General features: G+C 47.6%; 1 protein-coding gene across 1 annotated transcript in view; it reads left to right on the top strand.

The window, feature by feature from the left end:
• Nucleotides 1-15,408, top strand: part of LOC143300944 (uncharacterized) — a 46,667-nt gene that overhangs the window by 15,176 nt on the left and 16,083 nt on the right. The window contains exons 2-4 of the mRNA XM_076614893.1: nt 8,425-11,096; nt 12,118-12,166; nt 13,410-13,870. Coding sequence (XP_076471008.1) covers nt 8,425-11,096; nt 12,118-12,166; nt 13,410-13,870 — 3,182 coding nt within the window. The remainder of the gene's footprint in view (nt 1-8,424; nt 11,097-12,117; nt 12,167-13,409; nt 13,871-15,408) is intronic.

Genomic DNA, 15,408 nt, shown 5'->3' with positions numbered 1-15,408 from the left:
GAAACTTTATCCCTCAATCTTCTTTTTCTGTGTTTTTTTTTTTTCTTCCTCCAGTGATACCCGAGCTTGATCGATGATTGGCTGCTGTGCCTGTATTTGTCACATGAAGGTCTTGTAGCCATGGAAACTAGCCAGGTTTCTTAAAATATGAAATAAAATAAAAAAGAGGGAGAGAGAGAAGTGGTTTTGAAAAGAAAAGAAAAGAAAAAGGTGGGAAAGTGTGGACTTTTTTTTTTTTTGCGTGGTCAAGTGGGGAAAGGGTCACATGATGAGTTTATAGCAGCAGAAACTAGCCCAGATTATTTGTTAAATGAGAAGAAAAAAAAAAGGGGGGTAGAATTGTCTTGGGTATTAGATGAATGATTTTTTTTTTCTTTTTTGTTGTTGTTGCCATAGGCATTTTCTATCCTGTTCTTTCACTGCTTTGATAAGATAGCTTCCGTTTTTTAATTGAGTGGATATTTCTAGTGTTTTTATTATCTTTTGAGTTCAGACTTTTTGCACTTTCTGACTAAATTTCTTTTTATTATTAAAAAAAGGCAAAACAAAAAAACAAAACAAAACAAAAAACAACAACACTTAAACATATTGTGAAGATGACCAAGTCTCATCTATTATAACATGTTGGGAGAATAATTTGAACACACAGCCAGTTTTTGATGTTTTGCAATGCATGCACAGCTGTATTACTTTTCTTTTTGCGCTTGAAAAAAAAATGTTTGTTTATATTTGTAAAAGAGATATGTGGTGCATGTTTGCATCAGCCAGCGTGCTTTGACACCCCCATGAAACTGAAACTTTCTGCAAGGATAACGTTTCCTGCAATTGATTGTTGTTGCAAGTTGTCATCTTTCACGCCGTGTTGACATTTTCCTCATCCAGGTTGTTTGGCTGGCTGTGGCTTTTTCTTTTCTTTTTTCTTTCCCTCTCTGAAATGAAAGTTTCACAGTTTTCAGCTTGGATCATGTTTATTAAATCCTTCCCATGTCCTTGCCACTTCCTTTGGAAATTAAAAGAGAGAGAAGAAAAAAAAAAGGCTTAGAAACTTTGATATGCAAAGTAGATTGAAAAGTTAGAGAGTGAGTTCTTGGTGAACTGATAAAAGAGAGAGAGAGAGAGAAAGTGTGGGTGGGGTGGGGGTCATATGACTGTACTTGTTCCTTTTGGTTTGTGCCTTTTTCCAGGGGTGTTTTTTATTGTTTGTTTGATTTGACGGGCGCAGTAGCCGAGTGGTTAAAGTGTTGGACTGTCAATCTGAGGGTCCCGGGTTCGAATCACGGTGATGGCGCCTGGTGGGTAAAGGGTGGAGATTTTTACGATCTCCCAGGTCAACATATCTGCAGACCTGCTAGTGCCTGAACCCCCTTCGTGTGTATATGCAAACAGAAGATCAAATACGCACGTTAAAGATCCTGTAATCCATGTCAGCGTTCGGTGGGTTATGGAAACAAGAACATACCCAGCATGCACACCCCCGAAAACGGAGTATGGCTGCCTACATGGCGGGGTAAAAACGGTCATACACGTAAAAGCCCACTTGTGTGCATACGAGTGAACGCAGAAGAAGTGCCTTTTTCCAGGGGTGTTTCTTTATCGTTTGATTTTCCCAGCTTCTGCATGATAAATATTTGCAGTTTATCAACCCTGAAACGGCCTTGCTTGATTGGTTTAAATAAACTTTAATTATTCAACAATACACATGATTACAATGCATTGATTGACAAAAGAGCATCAACAAGCTTAAAGCCTTGCTTGATTGGCTAGGCTGTAAGCTTGCAGCAATGATGAATGAATGAACAGATAAACTGTCACACCACAGGGCCTTAATCATTGTGTGTGATTATGCCAGACTAAACAAGTACAATCTTATCCCAGAAGGGCTGTGAGCCCCCCCACCATTGCTGCTTTCCCTCCATTTCAGAGCTTTGAACTAAAGTGTGAAAGAAGATTAAGATTTATATAAATAAAAGAAAAAAAAGGTACCCAGTAAAAATTAAGAATGAACAAGAGAGAGAGAGAGAGAGAGAGATGAGGAGGAACCTGAAGCAGGAAGTGGAACAAACAGAAGCAAGCTCCTCCTTTTGCACTGGCTTTTCGCTTTCATTTTTAGTTTTCATCTATTTTTTTTTAATCATGGGTTTGAGCCCATTGGAAAGACTCAGAGCATGGAGTTTGTAGCTGTGAAGAAATAGAAAAGCACAATTTTCTCCCATTTCTTTCCATCCTGCATCCTTTGGCAGAGGCTGTCAGGGCCTGTAGGTCAGGCATCAGGCCTCCCCCCTCCTTCCTTCCTCAGTGCCCTCCCCCCTCCCCCTGCCCCAGTGCCCTCCCCCTCCTCCCTTAGTGCCCTCCCTCCTCCCCCCTCCCCTTCCTCCCTTCTCCATTGCCCTGCCCCCTCCCCCTTGCCTCCTCCCTCCCTCAGTGCCCTCAACCCCTCCTCCCCCTCTTCCCTTCTCCATTGCCCTCCCCCCTCCCCCTTGCCTCCTCCCTCCCCTCCTTCCTTCCTCAGTGCCCTCCCCCTCCTCCCTCAGTGCCCTCCCCCTCCTCCCTTCTCCATTGCCCTCCCCCCTCCCCCTTGCCTCCTCCCTCCCCTCCTCCCTTCCTCAGTGCCCTCCCCCTCCTCCCTTCTCCATTGCCCTCCCCCCTCCCCCTTGCCTCCTCCCTCCCCTCCTCCCTTCCTCAGTGCCCTCCTCCCTTCTCCATTGCCCTCCCCCCTCCCCCCTTGCCACCTGCCTCCCCTCCTCCCTTCCTCAGTGCCCTCCTCCCTTCTCCATTGCCCTCCCCCCTCCCCCCTTGCCACCTGCCTCCCCTCCTCCCTTCCTCAGTGCCCTCCCCCTCCTCCCTTCTCCATTGCCCTCCCCCCTCCCCCCTTGCCACCTGCCTCCCCTCCTCCCTTCCTCAGTGCCCTCCCCCTCCTCCCTTCTCCATTGCCCTCCCCCTCCCCCCTGCCTCCTCCCTCCCCTCCTCCCTTCCTCAGTGCCCTCCCCCTCCTCCCTTCTCCATTGCCCTCCCCCCTCCCCCTTGCCTCCTCCCTCCCCTCCTCCCTTCCTCAGTGCCCTCCTCCCTTCTCCATTGCCCTCCCCCCTCCCCCCTTGCCACCTGCCTCCCCTCCTCCCTTCCTCAGTGCCCTCCCCCTCCTCCCTTCTCCATTGCCCTCCCCCTCCCCCCTGCCTCCTCCCTCCCCTCCTCCCTTCCTCAGTGCCCTCCCCCTCCTCCCTTCTCCATTGCCCTCCCCCCTGCCTCCTCCCTCCCCTCCTCCCTTCCTCAGTGCCCTCCCCCCTCCTCCCCCTCCTTCCTTCTCCATTGCCCTCCCCCTCCCCCTCTCCATCCCCTCCTCCCTTTCTCAGTGCCCTCCCTCCCCCTCCTCCCTTCTCCATTGCCCTCCCCCCTCCCCCTTGCCTCCTCCCTCCCTCAGTGCCCTCCCTCCTGCCCTGCATTCTTCTGGGTTGTTTTTTTTTGTTTTTGTTTTTTGTTTTTTTTGTTTTTTTCAAGCAGGTGTAGCTTGAATGTATCCATTCCCACACTTTTGTCTCCTTGAAAGTGAAGCAGTGAATAGTCTATAATTTGTGTTATAGAAAATTATTTATTTGGTATTTATCTCGGTCATGAATCGTTTTTTTCCAAAAATACTGTAGGTTTGCTAACACAGGGCTGACACAATCTGTTTGTAAGTCTCTTTGGGTCTCAGAAATTCACACCCTTGTCCCAAACACTGAAAACAGCCATAAGTTGATAACTGGAATGTGATGCAGGTTTATTCAGATTTATAAGTGGCGGACAGAACACTTCCATCTGCTCATCAGCCAGGCACTGACACGAACACCTGTCTTTCCTTTGTGAAGTGTGCTTGCTTCACTTGAAAGTCACGCTTTCTGTCAATTGTTTTGTCAGTGCTGGCATTTGCTGTTATCTGTTGTTGCCCAGTACGAGTCAGGTTTAGAACACTTAGGAAATGACGGTAGTGATCAGCTTAGACGCTCAGTTGGTGAGCGTGATAGTGTTGTTGTTGATGAGCTAGACACTCTGGAAAGTGGTGAGCGTGACAGTGTTGTTGTTGATGAGCTAGACACTCTGGAAAGTGGTGAGCGTGATAGTGTTGTTGTTCATGAGCTAGACACTCTGGAAAGAGGTGAGCGTGATAGTGTTGTTGATGAGCTAGACACTCTGGAAAGAGGTGAGCGTGATAGTGTTGTTGATGAGCTAGACACTTTGGAAAGTGGTGAGCGTGATAGTGTTGTTGATGAGCTAGACACTCTGGAAAGAGGTGAGCGTGATAGTGTTGTTGATGAGCTAGACACTCTGGAAAGAGGTGAGCGTGATAGTGTTGTTGATGAGCTAGACACTCTGGAAAGTGGTGAGCGTGATAGTGTTGTTGATGAGCTAGACACTCTGGAAAGTGGTGAGCGTGATAGTGTTGTTGTTGATGAGCTAGACACTTTGGAAAGAGGTGAGCGTGACAGTGTTGTTGTTGATGAGCTAGACACTGTGGAAAGTGGTGAGCGTGATAGTGTTGTTGTTGATGAGCTAGACACTTTGGAAAGAGGTGAGCGTGACAGTGTTGTTGTTGATGAACTAGACACTTTGGAAAGAAGTGAGCGTGATAGTGTTGTTGTTGATGAGCTAGACACTCTGGAAAGTGGTGAGCGTGATAGTGTTGTTGTTGATGAGCTAGACACTCTGGAAAGTGGTGAGCGTGACAGTGTTGTTGTTGATGAGCTAGACACTCTGGAAAGTGGTGAGCGTGATAGTGTTTATTGTTGATGAGCTAGACACTCTGGAAAGTGGTGAGCGTGATAGTGTTGTTGTTGATGAGCTAGACACTCTGGAAAGTGGTGAGCGTGATAGTGTTTATTGTTGATGAGCTAGACACTCTGGAAAGTGGTGAGCGTGATAGTGTTGTTGTTGATGAGCTAGACACTCTGGAAAGTGGTGAGTGTGACAGTGTTGTTGATGAGCTAGACACTCTGGAAAGTGGTGAGCGTGATAGTGTTGTTGATGAACTAGACACTCTGGAAAGTGGTGAGTGTGACAGTGTTGTTGATGAGCTAGACACTTTGGAAAGTGGTGAGCGTGACAGTGTTGTTGATGAGCTAGACACTCTGGAAAGTGGTGAGCGTCACAGTGTTGTTGTTGATGACCTAGACACTTTGGAAAGTGGTGAGCGTGACAGTGTTGTTGTTGATGAACTAGACACTCTGGAAAGTGGTGAGCGTGATAGTGTTTATTGTTGATGAGCTAGACACTCTGGAAAGTGGTGAGCGTGATAGTGTTGTTGTTGATGAGCTAGACACTCTGGAAAGTGGTGAGCGTGACAGTGTTGTTGTTGATGAGCTAGACACTCTGGAAAGAAGTGAGCGTGACAGTGTTGTTGATGAGCTAGACACTCTGGAAAGTGGTGAGCGTGATAGTGTTGTTGTTGATGAGCTAGACACTCTGGAAAGTGGTGAGTGTGATAGTGTTTATTGTTGATGAGCTAGACACTCTGGAAAGTGGTGAGCGTGATAGTGTTGTTGTTGATGAGCTAGACACTCTGGAAAGTGGTGAGTGTGACAGTGTTGTTGATGAGCTAGACACTCTGGAAAGTGGTGAGCGTGATAGTGTTGTTGATGAACTAGACACTCTGGAAAGTGGTGAGTGTGACAGTGTTGTTGATGAGCTAGACACTTTGGAAAGTGGTGAGCGTGACAGTGTTGTTGATGAGCTAGACACTCTGGAAAGTGGTGAGTGTGACAGTGTTGTTGATGAGCTAGACACTTTGGAAAGAGGTGAGCGTGATAGTGTTGTTGATGAGCTAGACACTTTGGAAAGAGGTGAGTGTGATAGTGTTGTTGTTGATGAGCTGGACACTTTGGAAAGAGGTGAGCGTGATAGTGTTGTTGAAGAGCTAGACACTTTGGAAAGAGGTGAGCGTGATAGTGTTGTTGATGAGCTAGACACTTTGGAAAGTGGTGAGCGTGATAGTGTTGTTGTTGATGAGCTAGACACTGTGGAAAGTGGTGAGCGTGATAGTGTTGTTGTTGATGAACTAGACACTGTGGAAAGTGGTGAGCGTGATAGTGATCACTCGGTGAGAAAGTGGGCAGCCTGTAGACCCCCCAGGATGTTCGATCATCTTCACGGATATGAACACCCCCTGTGTTGACTTGTGCCTCTGGCAAGCTGTCATATTGTTGCTCAGCCTCTAGGCCACAGTTCAGCAGCAATGTATTTCTGGTGGTTGCGTGGTTCTGGAAGTGGGTGTTTTGAGATATCAAAGAATATTCAGACTGGAACAGTAGCCGAATGGTTATTTGTGTGTGCGTGTGTGTATGTGTGTGTGTGTGTGTGTGTGTTTTAAATACATACAAAAAACAAAACATAAAATGTAGGCTCTGAGTGATATCTACCTAAGTTCAGTGAAAATGTATTCTTTAAAATGCTCTGAGTGGTTTTAGCTAAGGTTCAAGTGGATACATATTTTTTCAAAACTTTGCTCACCAGACAATGATCCTTCCCCTCATTTTGGTATGGGTTTTAAGAAGCTGAGTGTCCAATTGTGTGTGTGTGTGTGTGTGTGTGAATGCATCTTTGTGTGTGTGTGTTTATCTACATTTATTTGTTTATTTATTTATTGATAATCATATTATGATTGTTAGTCATATTATTATTCCTTTATCTTTTTTCTTTCTATATATATATGTATGTATATTATATTTTTTTCAATTATTTTTGTTTTATTTTCATTTCTCTTTTTACTTATTATTTTTATTTATTTAATCATTAATTGAATGGCTTAACCATTTATTTGTTTAAGTAATTAATTTTACTTCATTTTATTTTATTTTCCCTCAAGGCCTGACTAAGCACATTGCGTTACACTGCTGGTCAGCCATCTGCCTGGCAGATAAGTGCAGCATATATGGATTTGTCTGAACCTAGTGATGCCTCCTTGAGTAACTGAACTGAAACATTGCAACATTTCTTTATTAATGAATCTGTATTGTAATATAAAAAAACAACAACCTTTCCATTGAAAATGAAACAAAGCTTGCTAAGGAAGATATGCAGTTTACCAGGTGTACTTTAGTTTACATTGCATGATTGAGAACAGTCCTGTGGCTTCAGTTCATCATTTTGTTCTACAGAGTGCCCATTTTAGATGATCCTGAAACCAGGACTTCATGGAGTTTTCAAACTAATGAGAGATTTGACCAAGTCTCTGTTTCCCTCCACACAATCTGCTGCATCTTTCTCTCTCTCTCTCTCTCTCTCTCTGTCTCTCTGTCTCTCTGCCTCTCTCTGTGTATCTGTCTCAGTGTCTGTCTGTCTCTTGCTTCTTCCCTCTTGTTCCATTCTGTCCTGTCTGTCAGCCAGTGAGCAGATCAGTGACACTTGTGCCTCAGTTGAAGATGGCCAGTGAAGGCAGTGAAGGGAATGATGGTGATGATGGATGCAACTGCTGAGTGGTTACATTCAACAACTTGAGCAGTTTCACCAGAGATGCCTACGAAAGATCCTCGGCATAAAGTGGCAAGACAGGGTCTCCAGCCTCCAGGTCCTAGAGAGGAGCGGCCTGCCCAGCATCGGAAGCCTGCTGATCCAGTGCCAGCTATGCTGGACAGGACACGTTGTCTGCATGACAGACAGCAGGATCCCGAAGATGCTTTTGTATGGCCAGCTGAAGGAAGGCCACCGTGAACTTGGAAGACCCTGCAAGCGCTTCAAGGACACCTTAAAGACAAACCTCAAAGCCTGTGACATAGACATCGCTTCCTGGGAAACTGATGCCCTTGACCGCTGTCGCTGGAGGATGCTGTGCTCTAGTGGCATAAAGATGTTTGAAAACAAGAGAATGCTGGCCATTAAGGAGAAGCGTGAGCGAAGGAAGCAGGGCTCAATTTCTGGAGACGTTTTCCCTTGCAACACCTGTGAGAAGTGCTGTGCATCCAGAATCGGCCTCTTCTCCCATATGAGGACACACACCGACAGATAAGCCTGCCTGCCTCCTCATCTGTCGGACCGACGGGAGACTCCATCATGTTGAGGGCAGTGAAGGGAATGATGGTGATGATGGATGCAACTGCTGAGTGGTTACTTTTATTCTGAGGGTCCTTCATTTGAACCCTGGTCATGGCAACTGGTGGGTTAAGGGGACACGTTTGTTTGACCTTCCAGGTTATCAGATGTTCATGTTAAAGATCCTACGGTGTAACCAGTGTTTAGTGGGTTGATTGATGTAAACACAAACGTACACAGCATGCATACTCCTGAAAAAAGAGTGTGGCTGTATGCGTGTTGAGGTAAAAATAAAAATGGTCATGCACATAAAAATCCACTTGAAATTTAGCATATGGGTGAATGTGAAAGTTGCAGCCCATAAATGTGAGTGGCATTGATGGGATTATTGCTGCTGATGGTGATGTTGGTGACATTTTGTGTGTTCAGACGAGGAGGAGGACAGCGATGATGTGCAGTACATCAAGGAGGAGAAGGCCCCACCCATCACCATCGACGAGACAGAGGAGCAGGACGATGTCATCTTTGTCTCCACCTGCCCTGCGCCCCCACCCCCCCTGCCCCCCGCCTCCTGGGACGATGCGCTGGCCATGGACCTGGACTCCTTCACCCTCCCCTCCCCCACCTCCACCCCTGCGCCCCCCCCAGCCCCCACCACCTGCCCGGGGGGGGACGTGCCCCCCATTTCCGGGGGCAGTGGTCTGTCCGGGGCCTTTTGCACCATGTCGGACCTCCTGAACTCCTCCACGCCACCCTCCCTCCCCATCACCACCAACCCTGTGGTGCCTGTCTCGGGGGACCTGGGCCAGGCCAAGCTGTCAGTGCCGGTCCTGGGTTCAGACTTGTCTCTGGGCACAGGGAGCGACCTGGGCATGACGGCGGACGGCACGACCGCTAACCTGGCAGCGGCGGCGACCCTGACCTTGGCCACAGTGGCCTCTGACCTGGCGACCCTGTCCAGCAGCAGCAGCGGTGGTGACCTGACCTTGCCCTCAGTGTCCGGCACCCTGTCGGGGCTGGCCGCCGGCTGTCAGAGTTCGCGGGGAGGGGGTGGCGGGGGCCTGGGGAGGGAGGGCAAGGTGGTGCTGACCTCAGGGGACGCTCGGCAGACGTTGTTCTCGTTCCACCCCACCTCCAGCCCCCTGGACCTCAGCCAGCGGGACAAGACCCTGCTGACCCTGCGCGGCAAGATGGCCAGACGCTCCATCTTCTCCTCGGCCCTCAGTGACCTGCAGTCCACCAGCAGCAGTGACGACAGTAGCAGCAGCGACGACAGTGACCGTCTGGACAACACTGCCGGCAGGAACAGTGATGTGGCCAATACAGACGATGACCCAGACAACAGTGACGACGATGGTGAGAAGAGCGATGGCATCATGGACAACAGTGACGGTGATGACGGCAACAGCGATGACCTGAGTGAGGAGGTGGATGGCGACGATGATGAGTCGCGCAAGGCGGGCGTCCTTCTGGCCTTCAGGAGGAAGCGGCGGGGGAAGAGCAAAGCTGGGGGGAGCGTCGGCGTCGTTCACCCTCCCTCTCCCCTCACCTCTCCCCCTTCCTCCCCATCCATGTCCGGCTGGCTGGATCTGGCCCTCCCCTCCACCTCCACTACCACCTGCGGGCAGCCGACCACATCGGTCCTCCCTCCGCCCTTGACCTCCATGACCCCTGCCAGCGTTCAGTCTGGGGTCACAGGGTCAGCGGTGAAGTCACAGCCCCTTACGGGGCCCCCTCCTGTGATAGACAAGTGCAGAGACAGCCATGCTATTGGTGCTCCTCTCCCCTCTTCTTCCTCCTCCAGCCCAGCGTCTTTCAGCATTCAGGTCTCAGGGCTTACCCCCCCTCCTCCCCAGGTGTCCTCCAGCACCACCCCCACCTCATCCAGCACTCTGCTGATGACACACACCACCCCCCTCCCCCACTCCCCGGGTATGACGGGTCCCCCTCCCGCCCTGTCCTCTGCCCCGGCCTCCTCAGGGGCGTCCAGCCAGTCTCCGTCTGTGGGCCCTCCGCAGTCCGTCAGTGCTCAGGTGTCAGTGATTCCGTCTATGTCGCTAACTCAGCAGGTGTCGGTCAGCGTGGCCACACCTGTCGGTGCTGGAGTATCTGTGAAGACGGCGGTGTCTATGGGGGGGTTGTGGCCAGGCAGCAGCAGTGGCGCCTCCTCCTTGAAGTCGGTGCCAGTGTGTGCAGCGGGAGGAGGGGCGGCCCATCCCCAGCCAGGAAGCAGCAGCAGCAGTGGGGCGGCAGGACTGTCGTCAGGGCGACGACACAGCCTGGACTTCCTGGACAAACTGTTTGACGACTGCTCCTCCATCCTGAACATGATGCCATCATCGTTATCGTCTTCCTCCTCCATCCCGGCCACGTCTGTCGTGTCCCTGCAGGGTGCTCACGCTGCGTCTTCCACGCCGGACCCCAAGGCGCCATGCAGCAGCGGCACTGTGAGTGGCAGGCCGGGGGAGGGCGTGGACACAGCCTCCAGCTCAGGGGTGGGGGTTGGGGAGAGGGGGACCAAGCGTCCTAACCCCACCTCCCTCAGCTCTCTGGATGCAGCCAGCCTCCCACCCCGGAAACGCGTCCTCAAGCACAACAGTATTTGCTTCACCACCACCAGGCCTGCTCCCTCCTCCTCCTCCTCCTCCTCTTCCCCCCCTTCCTCCTCCTCTCTTCGTACCCCCTCACCCCCTCCACGGCTGCATATTCTGGGTCCTTCGCAGTTCTTCTCCATGCTGTCCTCCTCCTCCTCTGCTCCCACCTCCTCCCAGGCCCCTCCCGCCTCCCTGACCCACTCCTCCAGCTGTCCTGTGACCACCTCCAAGGACCGGAATGGGACACAGGCTGCTTCGGCCCCAATGGCTCAGTGGTCAAAGTGGCGCAGCGATGACAGTGACGCTGTGGCCGGCAGCTCTAAGGCGGGAGAGCAGGACTGGGGGTCGGACCCAGGTGCGGCCATGACATGTGCACGGTGCGGGAGGCTGGAAGGGGATAGGAGCGAGGGGGAGGAGTGCCGTCTGTCCCAGTGCAACTTGAGCCACGCAGCGTGCGGCCGCTGTCTGCTGATCCAGGCCCGCCTCGTTCTGTCCGGTAAACAGAAGGTGAGGAGCGGGCCACAGTAGTGGTGGGGACAGCAGTGGTCAGCACACTTTTTACTCTTTCACCGCCGTAGGCGACTTTAGTTGACTCAGACAGTGCACCACCATAGGCGACTTCTGTCCACATTGACAGCTGCAGTCAGTTTCCCCACACCAGTAGAACATTAACTAACCTTTGCTTCCTGACCTGGTTTGAAGTGAACAAGTTCTTTGGGTTGTTATGACATGATCCAAAGCCTGAGACTGAGAGCATCGTTTCTAAAATATTTTTCACTGGGGAGTGTTTTTCACATAGAAACATGGCTGTGAAAGAGTTCGAAATACTTTTTAACAATGACTTAGAACTAGTAAACACTCTAGTGTGGACAGTATCAACAATTAAGAATATAAATTTTTATAGCAATGAATTATGATAATGGTTTCTTTACCTCCATATTGCATATGTATAGAGGAAGAGTTGACATCTTGAAGAAAATTATTCAATGCTTTGTCCTATCACAGATTTCTACAAAAAATAAAGACTGCATCTTTTAACCTCTTACAATCTGCCTCTGAGTTTTTAAAATTTTCAACTTTTTGTGTGCTTTTTTGCTCTCTTTATGTTTTGAACTTCTTACCACTAGTTAAAAACAGTCAAATTTTAGTCTACCTCCAAACTAAAAGGATCCTGGCAGAACTGATTCTCATCAAACAGTAACTTGTTTACATTGGGCAGAACTGATTCAGGTTTTCGATTAATTAAAAGAGTGATTTGTGTGAGCAGTTACTTGGTCTTGTTTGTAGTAGGCCTTGACCTAATTCTGCTGGAAGTTGAAGTGTATGTTATTATTATATAAAGGTAAGCAAATCTTGCTGTTTGATAGAAGGAACCGTACCTGATCATGGGTAATGTTACAACAGACTGGAGGTGGTGGTGCAACACTGAAAATAACCGTATACTGTTTTTTTTGTGTTTTTTTTTTTCCCCTTAGATCTCAAGGGCGTAGTGTTTTGCTAATGGTTGCTGTTTGGAACTGTGTCGCAGGATTCCCTGATGTGTATTGTGGAGGACTGCAACAATTACTACAGCTTGAGTGAGTACATGTGTCTGTACTGAATGATGATTAATAGTGACTAAGTCTGGCTTGTTTTGTGGTGATTGATACTGATGCCAGTATGCCGTCAGATTGATCATTGCTAATAAAGATACTTTTTTTTTCTTTTCTTTTTTTTCCACATTTACTGATTTATTAATAGAATTTTTGGTGTCATATACTGTACCATGTCACACTGATGCAAACTAGGTCTATCGGTTTGCATCAGTTTGACATGGTAAGTATATGTATCACCAAACAGGGAGTATAATTCAGACTCCTCCTATTAGTTATGTGATGAAATGTTAAAACAGTGACAAGCCAGAACTAAAAATAGTAAAATAGTTGTCATATGGTATGAAAGCCATTGAAAGAAATAAAGAGGACATAACCTTGCTTAACTACTTTTGCCCCTCGTTTGCAAAAAAGAAAAGAACGTAAAAAAACCTAAAAAAATAAAATAAAACAGATAAAAATAAAATTTGAAATGAGCGAATTTGTTTCCTTTTACCTTCACCTTAAAAATTACAGTTTCACTTCTTGATTGATTAGAAAGACAGAGCTCTGTGCATATTGTTTCATTTCCCTCACATCTAATATGCTGGCCTGGGTTGCATTAGCCCAACATGAAGAATGTTCAGTCCACACTAACTGTGTACACTCCGGGCATTTCCACAAGTGAAGCAAACTTAGTGCTGCTACGATCACTTATGCAACCCAGCCCTGAATCAGAAAACATGTGGAGTGGTTGCCTAGCGATGACGCATCACCTAGGAAGCGAGGGAATCTGAGGACACTGGTTTGTATCCCACACATGCTAGTATTTTCTTCCGCTCCACAAGACTTTGAGTGGTGTTCTGGATGCAAGTCATTTGGATGAGATGATAGACCAAGGTCCCTTGTGTAGCATGCTCTTAGCAGAGGTAAAAGAACCCACAGCAACGTAAGGGTTGTCCCTGGCAAATTTCTGTATAAATTCCACTTTGATTTTAAAACAAATACACTTGTTGGTGGAAAAAAAAGGGGGTGGGGGTGCTGTAATGTAGGATGTACTCTTATGGGGAGAGCGCCCAGAATTTCACCCAGAAATGTTTTGTGACAAAATGTACTTTTTTTCTGTGTAGTACAGTACAATGACATAGGTGTACCTGTTTTAAGCCCAAGGCACGGAATAAATGAGGACAAAGGAGTGATTGAGGATATAGGAGTGATTGAGAAAATGGGGGGTATTTTTTCCCCACAGGTGAGCTGAAGAAGTCGCTGCCCTCCCTGATCGTGGAGATTCTGCAGGAGAGGCTGGACCAGGACTTTGTGGACTACCTGGACAGCATCTCCCACAAGGGCGGGGATGACGACAACAATGGGGGGGATGGGGCCGTCAAGTCAAGCAAGCACAGCAAGTCCTCCTCCTCCTCCTCCCACAAGAAGGCGCCACAGGCTAAGATCTCCTCCCGCCTGCACTGCCTGTCGGACAGCTCCAGCTCTGATGCGGACGACGAGGAGGAAGAGGAGGAGGAGGAGAAGGGCAAGGTGGGAGGGAAGAAGGGGGGTGACGACTTCATGGACTGGATGAAGGACGTGGAGGAGAGGAGGGAGGGGGTGTCCAGCACCAGCAGCAGCAGTAAGCGTCGGGCATCAGCCAGCGGTGAGAGCCAGGCACGCAGCGATTTCCCTGAGCACTGGACCCACATGGACAACAGCAAGGTGAGACTGACGGCTTGGCTGGGAGGGTTTCTCTCTCTTGTAAAGTCTTGGTGTTGGCCTTTTGGTGATTAAAAAAAAAAAATTCCTTTATTGACTCACTTGTGTAAACAAAGTGAGTTTGTGTTGTAACCAGGTGTTTGGTTGTCTTTGTTTGTGTGTGTCTGTATTTATGTCTGTGTGTCCGTGATAAACTTTTAACATTGGTATTTTCTCTGGAAATACATTGTTTGCCAATACCAAATTTGGATTAAACATAGTAGGAAAAAAACTCTTCACAGTCATACCAATAATAGGTTGAAAGTGTTCTGATTTAAACCATAATTATGTCCAGATCATTAACAGTTGATTTCATTGAGGTTCGATCCCGATCCAAAAACACCATGAGAGTCTCTTGCCGAGTCTCAGTCCCAGCATCATGATCCCTGCCTTCGTAGGATGGCACACGAGGCATGGTACCCACGCGTAGGCACCCAGCGAAAATCTGATCCCCAACAGAGAAAGGAAAGACAGGATCGACTTAGAGGTAGAAATAAACGAACGAATCGAGGGGGCCGAGTCGAAACGAGTACACAGAACGTAAGAATAATATACAGACAAGCCGCATGCAGCAAAATAAGGCCAAATGAACACACTTAATAGCCAAAAAAAGCGTAAGACGAGACAGAGCGAAAACCTGACAAGATGGCGTGGAGAGCCTTGGCCAAAGGAATGATTCAGCGCTTATAGCTTTTAGAGGCGTTTGATTGGCTAAGAGTGGACCGGGCAAGAAGGGGCGTCTTTTCACTGTTAGCCGCGCGAAATTTGGCCAAGCAGAGGAAACCGATAGGCCTAGTTTGCATCAGTTTGACATGGTAAGTACATGTATCACCAAACATGGAGTATAATACAAACTCCTCCTATTACAGCTTCCCAGTTGCCAGCACATAGGCTGTTTGGTAAGATGACGACATGACATTGTTTTTCTTGTTCACAATTAAAAGAAAAGAAATACAAGTTGAAGTCCAAACACATACAGTGACACTAACTGCACCATCGCTGTGTTTACTGCATATGGATACTCTAAAGTGGATACTGAATTAACTAGAATGAACATAAAAGAAAAATTGAATCAATTGTTTTTCAGTTACAGTCAGCCTGTTGTAGACTGGTTTATGTTTATATGTTATATATATATATATTATTTAAAAAACATGAATTAAGTGGTGTTGTTATCTTGAATACAATAATTTATTTTTAATCATGCTAAAAACAAAAAAACAACATAGCTTTAAGGCCAGACACGGTAATGAAATTTTGACCAAAATCATGATTTTTTGTGATTTTCGTTTTTTCGCATAATTTGCTTCTTCAACATCTAATCTTTATAGTCTGTTTCACATGGGTACTATATTCATTTATATAAAGCTTCAAACAGCATCAACATGTGTGATTTCTTGTGAGTACAAGCACATCTCTTTCTTTTCCTGTTTTCTCAGTTTTGTGTTTTGTCCTCGTAATACCATTTTTCAAAATGCTAATGCTCAAAAACTTTAAAAGAT

Source organism: Babylonia areolata, chromosome 27 (genome assembly GCF_041734735.1).
Source record: "Babylonia areolata isolate BAREFJ2019XMU chromosome 27, ASM4173473v1, whole genome shotgun sequence".
Taxonomy (NCBI): domain Eukaryota; kingdom Metazoa; phylum Mollusca; class Gastropoda; order Neogastropoda; family Buccinidae; genus Babylonia; species Babylonia areolata.
This window is presented reverse-complemented; position numbering and strand designations above follow the sequence as displayed.